Source organism: Notolepis coatsorum, assembly GCF_963971535.1.
Source record: "Notolepis coatsorum genome assembly, chromosome: 20".
NCBI classification, from domain to species: domain Eukaryota; kingdom Metazoa; phylum Chordata; class Actinopteri; order Aulopiformes; family Paralepididae; genus Notolepis; species Notolepis coatsorum.
In genome coordinates, this window is record NC_140184.1 from 29758746 (window position 1) to 29782821 (window position 24076).

The window sequence follows — 24076 nt, forward strand, 5'->3', positions numbered from 1 at the left end:
GGTTCAGTTTGTCTCATGATATTTGAGCACTTCTCTTCTGCTATGTCATCTAGTACTCTTCGCTTCACAACGGTTACCGTTTTTTTTGTCTCTGTTAAGTTTAGGTTAGCATTGAAGAATACACAATGATGGTCCGATATAGGTAATTCGATTACTGATCATTTATCGATGTTCAGCCTTGTTGTAATCATTAAGTCTAGAGTGTTACCATGTTGGTGAGTGGGTTCATTTACATTTTGTATTAGCTCAAAGCTGTCCAGTAGGTTGATAAGCTCAATAGCCTTGGGGTCGTTATTCTTATTTACATGAATATTCAGATCTCCATGTATGATTAATCTTTTACATCTAATGATACCGACTGAGATTAGCAGAAATATTGATGAGTATTTTGGTGGCCGGTACAATGTGATGTAGATAAAATAGCGGCAACCCCTCCCCCCTTTTTATTTTGCGTGACTGATTGATAATATTTATAATTTGGAGGGCAGGCTTCTATCAGCGTTGTCGCACGAGTAATGCCGTTTAGCCAGGTTTCAACTAGGATGATGCATTGCAAATTATTTTCAATTATTAGATCATTGATTAAGAAAGATTTGTTGCTCAGAGATCTAACATTCAGGAGGGCCATTGTCAAGTGATTTTGTGATGGGGGGTGAGGCCGGCCTCGGCTGAGCGATGATGGGTCTGAGGTTACTAAGTGTTACAGAGCGTGTCGAGTATTTCTTCTCGAGTCTGATAGTAGTGAGAACAGGAACAGCATGGTTTGTTATTGGAATGAAGTGATAGCAGTAGTTTGGGGGCGAGGTGTGGGCATGGTGGACGTTTCGGGGTTGCATTTGCGGGATGTCGAGGAAAGAGAGTGGAATAGTTCTTTTTGGGGGTTTGGAGAAGCCTGGCTGTAAATCAGACCAGCATTTACCAGATTGTCCATTCTTGGTGTGAAAAGCGGGGGAGGGGGAGGAGGGGAGAGAGAGGTTTGGTAGGGGGGGGGTCATCCTGCTGTCATCCTGCTTAGTGGGGTAGAGCTGTGGATATCCTGTTGTGGGACTTGTACAGCACTTTGGTAAACTTTGTTGTTTTTAAATGTGCTCTATAAATAAAGTGGATTGGATTAATTAATTATGTAGCCCCTTTCGTGACTGTGACGCAGCCAACAAGGTTTCACTCGGCTGCACTGCCTGGGTGCAGTGGGGCTGCTCTCACAGCCAACGACATGACATTACATAATTATGTTGCAACCTTCGTCTATCAAGCAAACAATTATATTATATTTAATTTATAATTTATAATTACCGTAATTCCTCTAATAGTAACCGGGTCTCAAATACAAGCCGGGTCTCTATTAATGGCCGGGTGCGCTCTTGAGCTAAGCAATTATAAGCCGGCCTCCTAATACAAGCCGGGTTACTAATATACTGAGCTGCATACTGAGCTAGTTACTTGATTTCACTTTGAAAACGTTGAAATGACCAGTGACCACCTGTAATTGCACTGTTTACTATTTCATACAGTACTTGGTTTCAATAAATGAACCCAGTACATTTTACTGGGTTCAAACTGACACAAAATGTTGATTTATTCATTATGATCCGTTTGAAATTTTGAAATATAGGCCTCCCTCTTATACAGGCCTCCTCCTAATACAAGCCTGGTACCCGCTACGGTTGAAACAAATACAAGCCGGGGTTACTATTAGAGGAATTACGGTATATCAGACAATGCACCTACAAAAGCAGATGATTACAATTAAATTAGCCAACTTGGTAACACATTAGTCATAGCAGCATAGGCATAGCCTTATTAATGTTGTGTGGCGTCGCCGTCGTGTACAACTATACTTACGTTTTTTAGGTGATTTGACAAAGTTGTTGTAGAGTTGTGATATGCCATTTTCTTCTGGCATATCTGGCACTCTGCTTTTTGGGCATTGTCTTTGCATATTTTAAAGTGTAACCACACGTCTGATGACTTCTTCGTCAACATGTCTGCTGCACATGTCCTTGTTGTTTTCAACACAGATAATCTCGACGTGCTTGTTGTAGAGAGGTGGAGTCGAGGCGCCTCTTACTTTCGTTTCATTGGAATGGAGGCGCAAGATTTTGGAGGCAAAAAAAATATATATATATATTTTTTTTTACTTTGATTTTTTTTTATGTTCGAAGCTTGTGCCATCGAACGAAGCTTCGAAGCTTCGATGTATTTAAGACAGCCCTAGTACTTTGTATTGCGTTTTCTTTTTACTATATTATGGTTTTTACTGTGAAGCACTTTGGTCAACCATGTTGTTTTTAAATGTGCTATACAAATAAAGTTGGATTGGATTGGAAGATTGACAAAAACACTGATCAAACAATCATCGCCGCCATGCGTCTGTGGTAGACCAAGATTTAAAAAACACTGATCAAACGATCATCTCTGCCATGCGTCTGTGGTAGACCAAGATTTACAAAAACACTGATCAAACAATCTCTGTCATGTGCCTGTGGTAGACCAAGATTTACAAAAAACACTGACCAAACAATCATCTCTGGCATGCGTCTCTCTATTCGTACATAGACGCTCACAACAGAACAGATTAAGTTCTGCCCAAAGGTTTAATATAAATATCCACTATGAAATTAGAGCTACAATAACAGATGTAGTCATTCTCACCATCAGGCAACACAGAGTACATACCTGACACGACTGGTGAAGCTGTCTGAGGATCCTCTGCAGTTTCCCGAACTCCTCCCTCTCCAGGTACAGCTTTCCTAGCTTGAGGGCAGCAGCAGCAGAAACAATGGTTGGATAAGAATGTCTCTCAGAAACTCTCCTTTCTGTATTATTTTTTTTGTATCCACTTTTTCTCCCATTTTTCTATATTTTCCTCCCATCCCAAATTTCGTATCATCCAATACAACCCTCCCCTGTCACGGACGCTGTTTCTTGCCTCCCACAAGCCGGCTGCAATGTGGACTAAGTCATACATAGCACAAGTCCCCTCCGGTACTTGAGGTAACAGCAGTCGCATCTTTTCACCTGCGCAGCTCGATCTCTCAGTGGCGAGGAGTAACGCGTGGGAGGCTCACGCTGCCCCCGACACTTCCTGATTCTACTGCGCAGGCGCACCAACCGACCTGTAGGAGTCGCTGTCCACAACGCCCGATCCCCACCCATCAGTTTCCCACCCCCTAATACGGCCAATGTCTATTAGTACGGACGACCAGCTAAACTGAAAGCAAATGTGGAGCGCTGGGCTCGAACTGACGAGCCCAGCGTCTCCAGCATTTCGTGGCGAGCGCCTTGCCCACTACGCCACGTAGCCGCCCTCCTTTCTGTATTCTAGTGATAAAATGCGGAGTCAGACGTCCACTGAAAGCAGTTAAGAACCGGCTGCCTACCTTTGTGTTAGTTTTGAACCATAGTCTGTCATTCTTTGCATCTTTCAACGCCTCCAGTGTGGTTTCATAGAACTCCTGTAGCAAGTCAATCTAATGACAGGAAACAAAAGAAAAAGCAATGGCACACCACTTTCATGATATCGATCAAATTGCTTTAATACTATTGCGTTATCAAAATTTAGTATCGAATGACATTTGCTACCAAATTTCAATACCTAAGTAGTTAATCTTTTCAAGCGATACGCATCCTAAACCCCCCTTAAGTTAAATTTCACGTCATAAATCGATCAATACAGTCCGTATTAATTAATGTTGCATTTCTTTTTCAAATGTAGCCAAGAGTAAAGACCCTAACCCTATCAAAACTGCAGTCAAAGTGTATATTTGCAACACTACATTTGTTTACCAATGATTGTAAGTGTTATTAGCGTAATATGAGTTTATAGAATTCTCTGTCCCTAGATACCAAGAACATGCAAATGGACTTGTAGAAGTGGAGCAATCTTCCATTTACTTGGGTATGTACTTTTAGGCGTATTTTCTGAAAATATGGCTAGGGCTTAAGAGATTAAACCTTTGTTACCATGCCTTGAAGATGTCAAAAGCAGGTGTGTGACCTTACGATGGACAAACAGATAAATGTTGTAGTGGGAAAGAGCTTTTTCCAGCTTAGGAGGCTGTCCAAGGTAAATTTTTTATTTAATTTTTTTAATCTTGTAGTGTTTTTGAAAATGTTATACATGCTTTTATAACTTCTCATCTTGATTATTGTAATGCCTTGTATGTTGGCATCAGTCAGGCCTCCCTCTCTCGATTGTAGTTAGTCCAGCACGCTGCTGCTCATCTGCTACTGCTACACGTAAGCAAGAGCACATTTCCCCTGTACTGGCTTCCTGTGAGTTTTAGGATCTATTTTAAGATTTAGCGGTTTGCTTTTTAAGTGTCTGAATGGCTTGGCACCGGTCTACCTCTCGGACCAGCTGGAACCTTATGTTCCTTCAAGGTCGCTCAGGTCCTCTGATCCGCTCCTCCTGGCTGTTCCTAAGTCCAGGCTGAAGCTTAGGGGGGACCATGCTTTTGCAGTGGCAGCCCCAAAGCTCTGGAACGAGCTGCCTCTGCATGGTGTTTAAATCACGCCTCAAAAGACATTTAATTTCTTTGGCTTTTGGCACAGCTTCAGAGACCTGCCTTTTTATGTGACATATTGTATTATGCTTTATTGTGTGCTTTTTATCCCTGTGTAAATATTTGTTGTGTGACTTGTACAGCACTTTGGTCAACGTTGTTGTTTTTAACCTCTTAAGCCCTAGCCCCATTTTCTGAAAATCCACCTAAAAATACATACCTAAGTAAATGGAAGATTGCTCCACTTCTACAAGGTCCATTTACATGTTCTTGGTATCTAGGGACATCTATGGATATCAGGGAATGTATTCCCAGTGTGAGAAATATTGTATGTTACTAGGCTTGAGTAAAATGTAATGAACCAAAGGAGAATATCAATTATATTTTTTATTTGATCTTTGACAGTGAATAACACCATGCAAAAAAATTACCAGACATGAAAAACTGCCACCGAGCTCAGCTCGTTCAGCACCTTCTTGAGATCATGTGTACAAAAAATTCTAAGCAAATGAATAAAGGGAAAATGATTAAGGTTTTGTAGATACAGTACTGAATTCTGCCATCCGGACACATGCAATTTGAAATATTATTATAGAATATCAGGCCTATAAATAAAATGACGTTATTATAGCCAAGTCGCACATCTATGGATCGGGCCAAATCTCCTCTTTCCAATGGCAGAGTTCAATCTGGATTTAGTATCACCAGGCGTGATCCACAAACCGTGAATGAAATCTACTGTAAGTACAGTTACTTTTTTATAATGGAAATTGCTCCGCCATTTTTCATCAGATTGCAACGCAGATATTTGCTAAACGTTCACAGAAAGGTAGGTAAACTAACTGCGTTCTAATTTATGCCAATAACGTTCAGGTTTGTAGTAGATAATCCCAAATAATAAGATAAATAAAAATTATTAGAGAAAGTAATTTGATTGACAGGAGCTGGCTTGAGCTGGGTAGTGTCGTTTTTAAAAATTCCAACGCCATTCGAAAGCTCTGGGTCTCCTCTCCTCATATGACTACAAACAAAATGGCAGCGCAGAGTTTTTAGCGTCTATATTCGCCTGTTTCCAAAACTAATATTTCACTAATAACACTTTAACCTATTGGTAATAGGGTTGCAAATTGTAAGCACTTTCTTGACTCGATCACTGATAGGGTTGGGCACCGAAAACCGGTTCTAATAGGAACCGGTTCCTAACTTCCGGTTCTGGAACCGGAAGTAACATATTTGAATTTCGATTCTAAATTTCGATTTTTTTTTTTTACTTTTTTTTACTTTGTTAATTAATACCCTAGTTACAGTACAGCAACCAAATTAAACTGTATCAAGTCAACTGAAAATGTGAATAGTATGATTTTCTTTTTGAAAAAAAAATAAATAAAAAATCTCCTTCGAAATAAGCTGTGACCTGTTTTGACCTGCACCTCAAAGAATCGGAAGCGAGAATCGTTTAGAACAGGAATCGATATGGAGAATCGGAATCGGAACCGGAATCGTTCAAATCCAAACGATGCCCAACCCTAATCACTGATAACGTTAATGATCAATTAACGATCAATTGTAACAAAAAATACCAAATTTACCAAACGATAACAAATGCATTCATTTGCTCAAAGGGTTTATTTATACACTCTTTATAACACTCACAACATTGCATAGCATAGTAAACATATAGAAATGTAGAGGCCTAGACATATTAACCGCCGTCGCACCGTCCGATGGAAGTTAAATACATTTGTGTGGCCGAGCGCCGCATATGTGGCAAAAATAATTTATTCTCGCCACTTAAAAAATTTATTTAACACTTTAACCGCCAAAAACGCCGGAACTCGTCATTCCCCGCCATGCTCATTCCGCCGAGGACGCCTTAACTCGTCTTTGATGTCAATATTTCAAAAATCTGTCATCGAAATCATATTTCCTTTCCGGGGCCCTGAGACACAAGTGTGATCTCCTCTCAACTCTCTAGCGGTTCAAGAGCGCCATCAGGTGGCCGATCGGCAGATCGCCAACCGGATATTAACCTTTGAACCAGTAGTACTCATGCAAATGTGGTCCGGCCACTCTCTATAGCTCCCGCGACTCCATCTTGAAACACTGGATAATAGATCGCTCGCCCTAACTCAATAAACAACGTTATTTGGACGTATATACTATTATACAACCTGGAAATGGATCGAGCATTTCTACATCCCATAATCGAAAACGGTCTACTCCACGCTGATCGTCCAACGGCGCGAGGAACATACGGTAAGATTCAGCGTTATATTCTAACGTGTTCAATATAAACTGCTATGATGAACATATGACCCACTCTGGATGAATCATCTAACGTTGCCCACGGAATTATAAACGATCCCCCGCCCATCCGGTCATCATCAGATCATACGTAGATCATTCTAAAAGTACGTCCAGTTGAAATTTTTCATCTCGCGCCGATCGCTACCAAACTGTATTTCATCATCAATATAATGCATTTAGGGCTATAAATCACGTTCTGAAGAAAGCTGCAGAAAACGATAAAAACATACTTATACTTTAGACCATATTTTAGTATGAATATGTGAATGAAAAAGTTTAACGTTGCTACACCCTGAACAATACATATAGGACATTGAATGGGCCATAATAATGGCAATGTAGCAATAGAATTTAAAAAGTTATAGCCCTGCAAAGAAGGGGAACTTCTCCATAGACAAATAGAGCTGGCGAGGGATGGTAAATTATGAATTTAACCCATGGCGATCAAAGTGTTAACAAACTCAAAAAAAATTCACAAACACTGTTTTATATTAACTTAATAAATAAACAAAAACAAAAAATCTACTTATGTCAACAAAAAATTTCCAATAGGCCTAACATTGAACTAAATAACTGAAACGCATTGAAAACAACTAACGAGCCAAAACATTATTATTATTATTATTATTACTTTACAACAAGATCGCCAACATAGAAAATAAAAAGCCTGTCTCAGACGGACTCACAAGGTCCCGTTTTTTTTTTTTTTGGCTGAAAACACTCGCTCGGACGGTACAGATGTCGCAGAGGTAATGGCGTGCCAGCTTTGGATATGCATCATATCTTTCTAAATATATGCACAGACTGACTGTTGTTTTTTCAGCCCGTTGTGGGTCGCAGCTCCTCTTCGCAAACACAGAGCCGATGGTGGGTTGCTGCAGGTGAGACGAGGATGAGCCAGCAAACTTATCCGAATTAACCTGAGCATAAGAGCATTGCTGTTGTCGTTGTGTTGTATGTCTATGCAGAATTGCAGTGTTTGCAGGTGGCATTATTCTCTCCTTTTTTCCAAAATGGTCCCACAATGCATCTCTTTGTCCGCTTCATTTTGTCATGACATAAGTTGCCGCCTGCACTCGCAAAAGAATTCCCTCACTTCTTCTAGACACCAAAGTAGTTTCCTCTTCGCCATAGTTATATTGCGTCCTGTATCTGTTCATTGAAACATGACTTGAAAATACACTAGACGGACAACACATCGTTTGATAGTAGATCGAGTACATTTCACGCATTCGAGTAAATCCTTAACGATCAATCAATCGAGTTAACTCATTCGGGGCCAAACCCGAGATATCCCGGGTTAACTCGCCATGCTCTGTGCGCCAAGACCAGAGATATCTCGGGTTTTGCTAGTTTAAAAAAAAATCGATTTTAATATCCTATTCAATGCCAGGGACCTGTATGTTGCCGTTAGAAGGCCTACTGAGACGCAGAGGGTGCAGTACCTGCCAGATTCCCCCAGGTGGCGGTATAGAGCTGTAGAAAACCCTGTTCCAGTCCCTTGTGTTACACTGCAAAGATCTTCAGTAGAGGCAAGGCTAGAGGTTCAATCGGTCGCATCCAAACGTCTAGGGGACATCCGATCCATATGCTGTGATTGATTATGCCATGGACCAAATCGACATTGGATGTACCAGATGGCGATCAAACAATTGGAATATTATTTTTGGAATACTCCCGGCCACAGGTAAGGACTATCTGACGTAAATTCTGGCTCGATTGTGCAATGTTTTCATACCGATCCAGCTGATCAGCGTTTTTAGCGCTCAATACTAAGGCTGTTACTGGTAATTGATTGATTGATTGATTGAAAACTTTATTAACAGATTGCAGAATGGGTACAGTACAGCTCAATACATACAATTGTTAAGGGGATGCAGACCAGAGAAAGACTTTCGTCTTGTTTACATCAGGGTCCACCATTTTCAATTCATCATAACATATATGACACACACGACATACAGACAGTACTGCTACATCTATACATTTATGACATACCAGATTTGCAAATACAGTACTGTTTGTGATACAAAAAGAGTCCAGAAAAGAGAGTATACATTTGACGTAGAAACTGTACATTGGAGGAGGTTGGGTAGGTGGGGTGGGGTTGGGTGGGGGGGGACTGTACATTGGAGGTGGTTGGGTGGGTGGGGTGTTGGTGGGGGGTTGGGTAGGGGGTGGTCACTGTACATTGGAATATTGACAAAGCCATACTTGGTCATTTACTGTACATTGGAGGGGGTTGGGTTAGGACATTTGCAGGGGCCAGTTTCGAATTGCAGTCTCCCGTAGGTGCTCTTTGAGAGTGGTTTTGAAAGTGGATAGTGATTCACATTCCTTTACAGCTGTGGGTAGGGTGTTCCACATTGATGTGGCATAATTGCGAAACGTGTTTAGTCCATAGTTTAAGCCGAATCTGGGTTTAACATGATTTGTGGAGCTCCATCTAGTTTGTTTTGAGATGTTTGTAATTTTGTTTTTAGTGCCTTTGAGGTGCTTTGGTACATGAGGTGCAAGCATAGTCGTAGTACCCTTGAATGAGTGCTCCTGCCAGAGTCTTCAGGGTATTCTTGTTTACCAGAGAGGAGATCCGGTACAAGAATCGAGTTCGTTGGTTGACTTTTTTTATTACATTGGATGCCATTTTGTCACATCTGCATTTGACAGATTATTAGAGGAAGTGTTGGTAGCTGAGTTAGCATAATGCTCAAATTGGGCAACACACGTTTGCATTACAATGCAAAAATAGTAAAAACAAAGTGATTTTACAGTTCGTACCTTCTGTTAAAAAATCAATCAAGTACTGTACTGGCACTCCATAGCCATAAGCATTCTACTCAAAGAGCAGCACCAGCAATCAGAGGGGAATAGCGTTACTCAAAGAGCAGTGACCAGCAATCAGAGGGGAATAGCGTTACTCAAAGAGCAGTGACCAGCAATCAGAGGGGAATAGCGTTACTCAAACGATCAATCAATATCATAATCAATAATCAGAAACGACCCCCCCCCCTACCCCCCCCCCGCCTTTCATGCATTTATGATGAAACATAATACCTACTGTATAAATTTGATTCGGGAATACTAGCGTGTACAGGCAAGAAACGCCAACGCAAATAGTAGAATTTACCTATATGGCTATAACTCAGCATTTCAGGAATTACCCCATACCACTCTGAAATTATACTTATATTCACCACGGTATAACACGGGAATGTATGCATGGTAAATGATCTCTTTTTTGCATGTTGACGGGAAGAAACAGTGTCTAATGACTATAGCAATTAGGGCTGTACCGAATGTCATTTATTAACATTCGAAGCTTCGATTGAAGTATTCGAACGAAGCTTCGAATGTCTATATTTTTTTTTTACTTTTTAACTAAATCCTCAATATGAATAAAGTGATTAATTTGATTAAATGAGTCTTTTTCTTTTATTAAATCAACTTTCTTTAATGAATATAACTCATCAGTTTCGTCAACATAAATAATCCAATAAGGGCACGGTTGGTATGAAAGTGATGGTGACGTCTTATAGTATAATATTATAATATTAGTGTAGCCTAATCTTTAACTGCAACTGTGAAGAAAACCCCCATTGGTTTAAACAGATTGAATAGACACAAAAAAAAAAAAAACATTTTAACACTTTGATCGCCGGGGTTAAATTCATAATTTACCATCCCTCGCCAGCCCTATTTAACATGGAGAAGTTCCCCTTCTTTGCAGGGCTATAACTTTTTAAATTGTATTGCTAAATTGACATTACTATGGCCCATTCAACATCCTATATCTATTGTTCAGGGTGTAGCAACGTTATACTTTTTCATTCACATATTCATACTAAAATACGGTCTAAAGTATACGTATGTTTTTATCGTTTTCTGCAGCTTTCTCCAGAACTTGATTTATAGCCCCAAATGCATTATATTGATGATGAAATACAGTTTGATAGGAATCTGTGCGAGATAAAAAATGTCAACTGGACGTGCTTCTAGGAGTTACTAAGTATGATCTGATGTTGACCGGATGGGCGGGGGGGTAGTTTATAATTCTGTGGCCAACGTTATATCATTCATCTAGTGTGGGTGATATGATCATTAGAGCAGTTAGTAAAGAACATGTTGAAAAATAACGCTGGATCTTACCGTATCTTCCTCGCGCCGTTGGACGATGAGCGTGGAACTGAAATATTCCTATTATGGGATGTAGAAATATCCGATCCATTTCCAGGTTGTATAATAGTATATACGTCCAAATCATGTTGTTTATCGAGTTATTTGCAATCAATCGATATCCAGTGTGTCAAGATGGAGTCTCGCTAACGATAGCGAGTGCCCGGACGAAATATGGGTGAGCACCACTTCATCTGCATCACTTCCTGTTTGGGCGATCGGCCACCAGATGGCGCTCTTGAACCGTTGGAGAGTTGAGAGGGGCTCACCAGTACATATAATGTCTCCGGGGGAGAAATATAATTTCGATCACAGATTTTTGAAATATTGATATCAAAGACGCTGTCCAGCGTCTTCGGCAGAATAAGCATGGCGGGGAAAGACGCTGCCCAGCGTCTTCGGCGATTAAAGTGTTAACACTTTGATCGCCGGGGTTAAATTCATAATTTACCATCCCTCGCCAGCCCTATTTAACATGGAGAAGTTCCCCTTCTTTGCAGGGCTATAACTTTTTAAATTGTATTGCTAAATTGACATTACCATGGCCCATTCAAAGTCCTATATCTATTGTTCAGGGTGTAGCAACATTATACTTTTTCATTCACATATTCATACTAAAATACGGTCTAAAGTATAAGTATGTTTTTATCGTTTTCTGCAGCTTTATAATAATAATAATAATGGATTGGATTTATATAGCGCTCTTCGTGACACCCCAGAGACCCCAGAGTGCTTACAGAGTCCATTATTCGCTCACTTCATACACAGTCATACTGGTGGTGGTAAACTACAATTGCAGCCAGAGCTGCCCTGAGGCAGACTCACGGAAGCGTGGCGAATAATCATCGCCTACGGCCCCTCCGACCACCACCAACATTCATTCACATGCATACACATTCATACGAGGCAAGTAGGTTAAGTGTCTTGCCCAAGGACACAACGGCAGTGGGATGGACATGGGCTTGAGCGGGATTCGAACCACCAACCCTTCGATCATTGGACGACCCGCTCTACCCCTGAGCCACGCCGCTCCAGAGCGTGATTTATAGCCCTAAATGCATTATATTGATGATTGTATACAGCAGGGTTTCCGTTAGAAAAAATTGTTGCCGGTCTCCGTGACCTGCAAGATTTCAATCTACCGGACAAATGAGATTAATTCCGGTCATAGTTTATTGAGCTTTAAAACAATTGATAGGCAGGCTATATAAAGAATGTCATCCTCAAGGCATGTAGATTTATAATATTATTACTTAAAACTAGGCTACTTTTGCGTATACAGTCATTAATATATTCCAAATAAAATAAGTCCCTCGATACTCCGTGCTGCTGCTGACTTGAAATAAAATAGACCACGTATGTGGGCAGTCGGTCCGACACTAAACAGCAGTCTGTTATAATCACATTTTTATGAGCTAACGAATTCCGTTATATTGGACATTTGTATTAATTATATCAAGCGAAGAACTGAGAAAGCAGAGAGACGGCAACATTATCGTGGTTTGCGTGACGACTCTCTCCACCTCGCAACGACTTATTTGCAGAGTATGGCGCTGCAGAGCAGCTGATTTAGCTGTTATTGGCTCTTTTCTGGGAACCGCACAGCAGCGCCCCCCACCCAACATTGGCTGAAAATGGCTGAATTGGCGTACTGCTGGAATACTGCATTGTGCTGCTGTTGCTCTGGCTCTGCAGCTTCACAAAAGTTCGCACACCCAGCACTAAGCTCTCGCTGACAACGTCGTTGTCATTATTAGAAGCAACGAGGAAACAAATGTAATGATCGTTTCGTTCATCGCATAGGCTATTTAATTTTAGCCTATTTTAATACAATTCAAATAATCAAATTGTGCTTAGACTCAGGGAATTATTTTCACCGGACATTAAGACCGGAGAGATTAAATATGTCGGACTTCAACAGATTTTGCCGGTCAAATACCGGTAATTACCGGCTAACGGAAACGCTGGTATACAGTTTGATAGCAATCGGCGCGAGATAAAAAATGTCAACTGCACGTACTTCTAGAAGTTACTACGTATGATCTGATGTTGACCGGATGGGCGGGGGGTCGTTTATAATTCCGTGGGCAACGTTATATCATTCATCTAGTGTGGGTGATATGATCATTAGAGCAGTTAGTATAGAAGACATTAAAAAATAATGCTGAAACTCACCGTAGCTTCCTCTCGCCGTTGGGAGATGAGCGTGGAACAGAATTTTTTCTATTATGGGATGTAGAAATACCCGATCCATTTCCAGGTTGTATAATAGTATATACGTCCAAATCATGTTGTTTATCGAGTTATTGGCAACGGATCGCTATCCATTGTGTCGAGATCGAGTCCCGGGACCTATAGCGAGTGATCGGACCAAATTGAAATGAGCACCAGCTTCCATTTCCTGTTTCTTCCCTGGGCGATCAGGCCGATCGGCCACCAGATGGCGCTCTTGAACCGTTAGAGAGTTGATAGGGCCTCATGAGTGCATCTCATGTCTCCGGGGGAGAAATATGATTTCGATCACAGATTTTTGAAATATTGATATCAAAGACGCTGTCCAGCGTCAACGGCAGAATGAGCATGGCGGGGAATGACGTGTTTCAACAGCGATTAAAGGGTTAATAAAAAATAAAAAATTCGAATGTTGATTTAGAATTTGAATGTCAACATTATGATTAGGGATGCACGATAATTATCACGTCTATAATTATCGGGCCGATATCAGCAATTATGACGTCATCCCGATAAACCCGATAACATTATTCATAGCTCCAATAATATAGAATAAATTTTTTGGTTAAAAGAAAGCCGGTGTGGGTGGATTGGGATGAAGGGCGTTTGTTTTTACTGTAGGCTCCTCCCGTTTTGCCAGTACTGTGGTTTAGGAAGAAGGAGTTTTTCACAAATCCAGCGCTCCCTTTCTCATGCCTGGCTGTGACGTAGTCACGTAACTTCAGAAGCAGCACAGATAGTAAACAAAGATGGCGTCGTCTGACTTTTTCAAAGTTTCAGAGGAAAACAGTTTGCTTGCTATTTGTAACAAATGCAGAAGTTCCACGAGGAGGGAAAGGGGCAACAAGCTATAACACATCCAACCTAATAAGTCACCTGAAACATCACCACCGCTACGATGGTGTATTAAAATCCGACGACGACGCCGAGCAGCTAAAGGCTAAGCTAATCCAAAGCCAGGTGCAAAGGAACCGGCGCGGCTTGTACCTATTGACGAGGCGTTTGCAAAATTAAAGACGTTTGACAGAGATGATTTGTTTGGTTTATTTAATTCTTTTTGAGGCGTGCTGTCCTATAAATGCCAAGTAATAGTTGTTTCATGGACCAAGACCACAACAGTCTCCTCTCCTATAGCGTCAAATGTTTTATCTGCTGACAAAGCACAATACCTGTTGGTTTTTAGTTCACTCATTGTTCAGGGAAACACATTGTTAATGACATTGACGGATTGTGAATTTTGTGATTGACTCAAATTATATTTATTTGGAAAAATAAATATAGTCACTTTATTTGAAGAGTCAAAACTGTTCTCTTGGCTTTGTTTTGTTCATAGTAGTAACGCTCATGTCATGATAAATCTGGTTAGGTCAAAACTACAGGAATATACATAAAAAAAAAATTATAATACAATAAATATATATATATTATCGGCATCGACCTTGAGGAGCAGAAAGTTATCGATATCGGGGTAAAAAAAATCAATATCGTGCACCCCTAATTATGATCGAAGCTTCGAAGCATTCGGTACAGCCCTAATAGCAATGTACCTATGGCTATAATATAGAATATAGATTTAGCTCTACAAACAAGGTCACGCAGTCGTATCTTTTAACGCTTGGCCCAGCTACAACGGGACCCGTCTAATAGCTGGCGCTGAATGAGTTAACATCCCTAATTGGCAAACAAACATATTGCTGAAAATATACACTATGACTGCTGTTTTGACAGGGTTAGGCTATTTACTCTTGGATACATTTGAAAAAAAAAACATTAATTCATACAGTCTGTAGAGATGGATTTATGGCGTGATGTTATTTGCGGTCCGCCGACGGACCGCTCGGGCTAGAGAGGTTAAATGTGCTTTATAAATAAAGTGGATTGGATTGAACATGTCAGCAGGATGTCTTTCTTTCCTTGGGTCTGTGAGTGTACCTGTTTGGAGGTCGAGATGTAGTCCAAGATGGAATTTATGGACTTCTCTGAGTAGTTCCTGGTGACCGCACTCCTGATGTATGTCAACAGCTGCTTGTATCTGTTCATCATCTCTGGGAAGTTGGTCTGCAAAGTACAGGCACACAGACGGCAAGAACATTTCAAACTGGAGGAGAGATGCAACACCCGCACTAAAGATAATATGAACCTGTAAACCTGCCCTCCAGTCAGGAATATTTAGGAGGTACACTGAGGAGTAATATTGTGTAGTTTGAGGCTGCGTTTATGCAGTCAGGTTAGACGCCATTTGTCTCCTGTATGTGCAGGAGGTATTTGTCACGTGCACAAGCCATAAGCGCCTTTGTATTGTAAGTAACCGTTGCATTTGTACTGTTCATTCAATAAATATAGTTCTCATGGCGTGAGAGGGACGAGGAGTTGTGATGATGATCCCAAGATAATAAACGCCTGTTTATAAAGAACAGACCTGTGCTCTCGTAAATTACACACTGGACTGTAGCCTTTTTTCTTCTGCTCCAACAACTGTCTGGCATTTAGTACAATACGCAGGTGCGTGGGCTCACGCTGTCTATACAGCGCGATAAAAGGACATATAATAAGCGCCTTTGTATTGTAAGTAACCGTTGCATTTGTACTGTGTTCATTCAATAAATGTTTATTAAAAAAAAATCCGAGACATATTACCTTTTATTGGTTAGGTTTAACGGGAGTATTTAACGCTCGGACATTCCAGCTGGCTAAAGTGATATTACCATCCCGGCACTTTGCGAGCATCTGAAGGCTCGGGGCTGCATTTCTCGCCGAACATATAAATTACAGAATTAAAGCGCTATTTGTTGCCGTTCGAATGCCATCTGACTCAAAATCCGTTCATCGGTTCTCGAGTTACATGCAGATATGTCAGGTGAGCGTCTTTTTACGCGGCGCGTCAGATTGTCACCCCGGACTCCCTGATATTAGGAGTCATCATAATCTGACTTTATAGAGTGAAATAAATCCAATAAAATCCAATAAAATAATACTAGTCGCTCTTATGTAGCTATAGGCAATAACAAATAAATTAAGTCATGTCTCTGACCAGACCAGGAAATTATAGCCTGGGAGTAAAAGAAATTATATATATATATATCTATATATATATATATATATATATATATATATACACACACGCATATATACATACATATGACATACCCGTCCGTTCGAGGGAATGCTTTGATAACGAAAATTAAGCTTATATAATAATAATAGAAGTATTGTAATAATAATTTAAAAGAGAATAGGCTATCTTCAGTCAGCCTTAATTTAGGCTAAGAGCTGCATTTAAAGAGAAAAAAATCAAGCATAGTCTATATTAATAAGAGAACAATTTATTTATTTGTATTCTTATTTATTTACTCTTTTCCCCCCGCTGGTAATATAAAAAAAAAGGGGAAAAGGTATCTCCAGTTTGGCGAATCGTTCGTTCATGCCGCTGTTCATCTTATTAATAGCCGATAGAATGTTTGAAAGTGAAGGGTTGTCCTCCATGCGTTGCTCACTAGCGTATTTTACATATTGAGCAATAATATTAACGTCTTGTTCTAGCAGCGTTCTGTGATATCATCATTGGTCATATCAAGGGCGCGCGGACGTCGGTGTCTACTGCGCATGGGCGTTGGGTGTGAACGGCTCTGTATCTGGCTTGCACAAATTACATGGCACTGTTGGAGAGTTTTACAAATGAAAACCCCCTTTGAGCGTGGCCGCTAGGAAAACGAAATTGCCTGCCAAAACGAAATAGCCTTTTAACTTGGACATGCAAACAAAATGAAACGTTGTAAGGCGCCGGTTACACCTTTCGTTTCATTTTCGTTTCATTGTCAGATGAGTTTCGCCGCAACGTAGCAGCCTCGAGTCACACTTTCGTTTTTGTCACCTGAGCACAGTGATGTAGTACACTGCCGTGGCAGTAGGTGGCGAACATGAAGGCAATTTCAACCAATCAGAACTTGAATGTGCCAATACACTTCCTGCAAAGAACATGTCAACAAGGCGGGCGCCTATGGGCGCCACCATCTTTGCCTATTTTACCCAATGCAGCAATTCTTTTTCAGCAAAGTCTAATAAAAGTGCAATAAACAAAACGGATACATTCACTGTGTGTTCTGCCTGTCATTTGTTGATGAAACAAAACTAACATCAACACAAGTGACCACCAAGAGCGGATAGTTTAGTCTAAAAAAAGATCGGTAGCTACAGTTAGCTGCATGCTAACGTCAATGGAATATGCCATTATAACAATATAGCATTGTGGCTAGAAGCTAACGTTAGCTCACGCTAGTTAGCCAGCACCAAACTGATGATATCGGGAGCTATCAGTAGTTAGATAACATTAGAGACAACGCTGTGTGTATTAAACAAAGGTGAATAGATGACTGGGCCATTTTGTTTAATGCTTGTTAAGTTGAAAGAGCAGCTTTGAGCTAACAGGGTCTGATAGCTAACGCTAGCTCATGTTAGCCAACCAATCGGTAATGCTAGCAGAATGAATGGATGTAAACTTTAACATATTGCATAATGGGTACAATACAATACGGCTCAATACAAACAAATGCAGACTGTTGTAGCTTGGACTGGGGTCCTTATAACAATAACTTGACAACACATGGTAGCTGCAGCTATTTGGGACAGCTCTGCTGTCACCGGAAGGGCATGCAGATGGTATCTACTGCGCATGGGCGTTTTCGCAACAACGGCTCCGTGCAGACTACACGACTGTTGTCGGCGAGTTTTTGGCGCTACTCCAAAACGCAAACACAATTTAGCGTTTCAGCTAGGGCCACAACGTATCCGCCAAAAAACGCATGTCTGTGTAAAAGGGACATCAAACGTATTCAAAAAACTACCACAAAAACACTAGTGTAACAATAAGTGTAACCATAGCCCGAGTAGACCTCGCGCCATCCTCACTCGCATCCTCTCCTGTCCCCGAGTTGGACATCTTGCCAGTCGCTGTTTTGGTCTGCGAGTGACATCTTAACACCTCCCCCACTTTTCCTTTTTATGTCGAATACCCATTGTGTCGTCCCCTCTTTCCCCTTTCCTAGCTCACCTTGACATCCTGTAACCCCTCCTCCCTCCTTCACCAGCCCCTCCCCGACCCCATAATCCTCCTATCTCTTTCCTTCGGCTCTTTTCCTCCACAGGTCCTTAGTGCTACATACACCAATGGTTGAAACTTTGACCTTGATCTGTGCCATCGATCTTGGTAAAACAATGAAATAGCACAGGACCTTCTACAGATTCTACAGAAAAGCCAAGCAGAAGGAGTCACACGATATATATATAGTTTTGTAACACAAAGGTTAATCACACTCTAGAATAAAACCGATCGAAATGCATAGATAATCGTTATGCATCAAGTAATGATTTATAGTTCTAAAATCAGTTATAAAGAAAGTTGAACCCATATTAAAAGACTGGAAATTGGAAAACATAGATTACTGGAATTTGTAAATCGATTTACATTTTTATTTTAGAAGATATAATCTCGGGGCGCTCTAGTAGCACACCATGTAACGTGCCGCATCGCCGACCCAGGTTCGACTCCCGGACACGGCGTTCTTTGCCGAATGTCTTCCCCTGCTCTTCTCCCATTTCCTCCTATCCCTCTATCTCTACCGGACTGCCCGGTAGTACAAACCAATAAAAAAAATCTACAAAACATATAATAAAAAAAGAAAGATATAATCTCAAATTGATTCCCCCCCAGAAATCAGATAATAAATGTTTGAGCTATCGCAATTACATACAGACACACACAGGTGATTACAGTAGCCAGGGATGTATATAACTTATCTAGTAGGTTATCAGACAAGAACAGGTGTAGGTCAAGTGTTCCATTACTTACCAGCCTGAAGTTGATTTTGATCATCTGTTTCAGTGCTTTGAATCCCCATTCTCCCTTTTCTCCCTCTAGGTCCAACACCTGAAGACACAATGACATCCTCATCAAAGATCACCGAATTCTGTGTTTCAAATATGTCTTGGTTGAAAGATCCTCATAAATTAGGGAGGTCCTAAGTGCTACAATCTGGAAATAAATCAGCAATCATCTCACATTCATTGTGGTAATAATATGGAGCACTACTACTACTATACCTTTTGGAAACTGCTGAGTGCTGCTTTGGGGTTATCCTCCTTCAGGGCTTTAGAGTTATAGTACTGGTTCTCCAGGTCCACATTGGGCTCTGAATTACTGTCCTCTGAGTATTCCTGGTGGTAACATTAGATACACATGCACATCACAAGTGAATATACTCCTGTGATAACTGCAGAAGCTGTAACATTATCCATCAGCCATAGCTAGCCGACTGGCTATTCATGTGGTAGTTTGTTGGGGAGCAGCTAGAGCCAGCTAAATCAAAGGGGCACTTCACCAAAAAACAATATCGATTTATTTTGCACATAATCTCACACATATCAGAAGGCTCTAAACTGTTTTGCACACATTAATTTAGTTTGACAGTTATTGAGAGTTAATGAGTTTGAATATCTCTTGAATAAGGACACTGAATCCTTGTGCTCAATGGAAAAAATTTAGATACAAAATCATTTAAAACAGTTTAGATTATTGGGATATGGGAGAGATTATGTGCATTGTTATGTGAAGTGCCCCTTTAACATGCCTTAATAACGTAACCTATCACTAACAAGCTAAATTAGCGTGGTTAGTGCTTATTAAAAGTTATATTTCACGTTAGTATAACATTACGTTTCTGCTGCCGACATTATGTCAGGCTCCTCCACTTCCATTCATTTGGGGGACCTAGTCTAAATAACATACTCTGAAGTAGTCCTATAAAGAAACATTACTGCTGTGAAGATTTCAATAAAATCTGACGTGTGATTGCATATGTGTGGGCCATGGTTATGTGCTGCCTTGTTGGAAGAAAGATTCTAAACATTCTGTGAAACAGTTGGTCAAACTACACCTCCGGTATTAATACTGATCATTTGGAAAATGCACAACATTATTAGCTAAGAAAAAACAAGTACCTTTGACACAGAAAAATAGGTTGCATAGAATAATATTGTTGTATAGTTTGTTTACAATTCAGAAGTATGATATTTAGACTTGGACCTCAAAATTAACCTGGGGTGAATGGTGGTGTTGACATGGACAACGGGGACATCAACAGTGGTCGATAGATGCACTCAGATGGATGTAAGACTGCTGAATTTGACTGAATAAGACTGCTGAAAGTTCTACTAGAGTGAAACAACCCTTTAACAATATGTTAACATGGCTAGTCACACATCAAGCTAATAGTAGCTAGCCATATAACGTTAGCTAACGTTAGCCTACAACCGGTAGCTAGCTAGGGTTAGCTATCTACAATAGTTCGCTCTCTTTCTTGTGAGGCGGGTTAAAAACAAGCTAAGCAATGGCAACTTGTTTTGTACACATACCAGGTCGTAATCCTCTTCGTTATCGCACATGAAGTCGTCTTCCATGTCAGACATCTTGACGGTCTTCTTCTGTCATTCCCCTAGCTGCCTGAGAGACGCACACACCACAGGGTGGTGATTGTGTGATATAGTGAGTCAGTGGCACTGTTTGGACCATAGGTGGCGCCAACGGATCGCAATAAGCTGACAAAGTAAGTAAGTAAGTAAGTAAGTAAGTATTTATAAAGCACCTTTCATACATGTCATGTAGCTCAAAGTGCTGTACACAAACATAGGCATATATAACGATAAAAGCAATAAAGTCACAGTGACGATTCTGCTAGATGTTGGACTACCACACATCTGACTGAATGAATGAAAACTTTATTTAACAGATTGCAGAATGGGTACAAAACAGTACGGCTCAATACACACAATTGTTAAGGGGATGCAGACCAGAGAAAGACGTTTGTTTTGTTTACATCAGGGTCCCCCATTTTCAATTCATAGTGACATTTATGGCATACACAACATACTGTACATGACATTTATGGCATAGGGACATACATGACATACAGGTATTTAGTACTGTTACATTTGTGACATATGTAGTGATTGTAATGGTACATAATTCACCCAAGGAACTAATGTTAGGAACATTTCTAGAACATTAGTGCCACCCGAACATTCTGGAACGTTTGTGATGTCATGGCAGGACATTCTAGAACCTTAGTACTGCCCGATAATTCTGGAACGTTCGTGATGATGTCATAGTAGCCCATTCTGGAACGTTGGTGATGTTGTCATAGTATGGCAGCCCATTCTAGAACCTTAGTTCTGCCCAATCATTCTGGACCGGTCGTGATGATGTCATAGTAGTACATTCTGGAACGTTGGTGATGATGTCATAGTAGGATATTCTAGAAACTCTAGCATACCTATTTAAGCGGTGGCAGTTCCTTTTGTATCTTATAGTTGTGCTGATGAATATTAAAGGAGTTGCCTTCGACTTCAGGACATCGCCTCAGACTCCCGTCTCTCAGCACTACACTGGTGACCCCTACGTGATTTCTCGCTGAAGTTTCAGAGACCAAACCGAACATGGCAAACACCGGGTTCCTCAGACTGCCAGAATTTTGGGAGCAGTCGGCAGCGGCATGGTTTGCCCAAATGGAGGCGCAATTCACCCTGCAGGGAATTGTGGATGACGCCGCAAAATATTTCCACGTCGTCTCAAGCCTCAACAGCACTACGGCGGCGAGGACGGTAGGGTTCATCACAGCTCCACCGGCCCAGGATAAATATGAGGCCTTTAAGACGCACCTGCTCAGAATTTTCGAGCTGTCGCGGCCAGAGCGGTCCAGACGCTTGTTAGCCATACAAGGCTTGGGGGACAGCAAGCCGTTGGAGCACATGGAACGGATGCTGAACCTACTGGGCGCCGAACAGCCTAACTGTTTGTTTATGGAGCTGTTCCTCAGGCACATGCCGCCGCAGGTGCAAACGGCACTCGCCAATACGGAAATTACGGAGCCCCGTGCCTTGGCAGAAGAGGCGGACCGCTTCTACCTAGCCACTCAGCGCTTAGCCCCAGAGATGCTGGCCCCGACACGAGCGCACGCGCCCAGAGAGGGAGGGGTGAAGAGAGAGAGGCGCCACTGCCGCAGCCGACGGCATTAAGACACAGGCCTGTGCGGTCAGGTGGCGTAGCGGAGATTGTGCCCGTCACCAATGCAAGAGGCTGCGGTCCCGACTCCCGGAGAGTCAGCATTGCCTTGGTTCGGGCTGATCGCTATACTAACTCGTTTGGCTGAGTTAGGGGGAGGGGAGCCGTGGGTGGGTCCTGGGCGTTGTGGACAGCGACCCCTACAGTTCGGTCGGGGCGCCTGCTCAGCGAAGGTAGGATCTGGTGAGAGGTAGTGCGGCCTCCCACACGTTACACTCTCTCCCAGTGAGAATCTGCGCGGCCAGGCTGGCTGCCGGCTGGCTGCACATGCGTCGGAGGAAAGCATGCGACAGTCTCCGGCCTCTCGGACCAACAGTAGGGGAAAGTGCGCAACAACCAGGAAGGGGGTTGGGAATTGGCATAACGACTAACAGTGGGATGGGAGAAAAATCGGAAAAAAGAAGGAGAAAAAAAAAAGACAGGTCTGTGTTATTACCATGCGCGTTTCGGCGCGAGGGCAACAAAGTGCCGCCCACCTTGCACTTTCATCAGAGCGGGAAACGCCAACACCCTCGCCCAGTAGCGGCTATGGGTGCAGGCACGTCAAACAGGCTGCTGTTTATCAAGGATACACTCTCCGGTGGAAATTTCTCTGCGACACCGGGGCGCAGAGGAGCGTCCTACCCGCGACGGTGGGGGACACCGCCGGCGGGGAGGGAGGTCCGCGACTGACGACCGCCAACGGTAGCCCTATCCGCACCTACGGTACGAGGACTGTGGAATTGTGTTTTGGGGGCCAGCGGTTCACGTGGGACTTCGTCACCGCCGACATTGAGTTCCCGCTACTCAGGCGGATTTCCTTTGTGCACACGGGCTCCTCGTGGACGTTAGGCATGGCCGCCTAGTAGACGCCCAGACATATGCTTCATTGACATGCATGCACGATGAAGTGGTATACCGCAGGCTAGCCAGCTCGCTCGCAGAAGGGGACGTGTACCAACGCCTACTACGGGAGTTTCCCAGCTTAACACAGCCTACGTTCTCTGCCGCGACCACCAAACACGGGGTCGAGCACCACATCGAGACCGAAGGCGCTCCCGTGTACGCGAGGGCCCGCCGGCTCAATCCTGACAGACTAGCAGTTGCTAGGTCAGAGTTCGCCAACATGGAGAGGTTGGGGATTATCCGGCGCTCGGACAGTCCCTGGGCCTCACCGCTGCACATGGTTCCTAAGCCAGATGGCGGATGGAGGCCGTGCGGCGACTACAGACGCCTCAACGATGCTACGACGCCAGACCGCTACCCAGTCCCCCACATCCAGGACTTCTCAGTGCACCTGGCGGGTAAGCTGGTCTTTTCAAAGGTGGACCTGGTACGGCGGTGGTAACACCCTTCGGACTATTCAAATTCCTGCGGATGCCGTTTGGACTTAAGAACGCGGCAGTCTTTTCAGAGGCTAATGGACTCGACGCTCAGGGACATGCAGCAGATTCTTTTTTGGACGACATCCTCGTGGCCAGCTCCTCGCCCGAGGAGCACCTGGCACACCTCCGGTGCCTCTTTACGAGGCTTGGCCAACACGGCCTAATCCTCAACCCGGCTAAGTGCCAGTTCGGGTTGACCGCCATACAATTCCTCTGACACCTCATCGACAAGAGGGGGGCCGCCCCCCTCCCGGCGAAGGTAGCTGTCATTTCCGCTTTCCCCCGCCCTCGGTTTTCCGCACGCGCAGGGGCCGGGCAGTTGTTCCCCCCCGCCGGGGGGATTTTGACTATGGGTGAATTCTGGGGGGGCTTGTGTAGTGATT

At 42.5% G+C, this 24076-nt stretch overlaps 1 protein-coding gene across 1 annotated transcript in view; it reads right to left on the reverse strand.

Moving 5' to 3' along the window:
* Nucleotides 1-20745, reverse strand: part of LOC311247224 (COP9 signalosome complex subunit 2-like) — a 57954-nt gene extending 37209 nt beyond the window's left edge. Inside the window, exons 1-6 of the mRNA XM_084337560.1 lie at nucleotides 20625-20745; nucleotides 19314-19427; nucleotides 19063-19140; nucleotides 15150-15275; nucleotides 3381-3470; nucleotides 2677-2754 (exon numbers count right to left, since the gene is read on the reverse strand). Coding sequence (XP_084193686.1) covers nucleotides 2677-2754; nucleotides 3381-3470; nucleotides 15150-15275; nucleotides 19063-19140; nucleotides 19314-19427; nucleotides 20625-20678 — 540 coding nt within the window. The 5' untranslated portion in view covers nucleotides 20679-20745. The remainder of the gene's footprint in view (nucleotides 1-2676; nucleotides 2755-3380; nucleotides 3471-15149; nucleotides 15276-19062; nucleotides 19141-19313; nucleotides 19428-20624) is intronic.
* Nucleotides 20746-24076: the final 3331 nt, after the last annotated feature.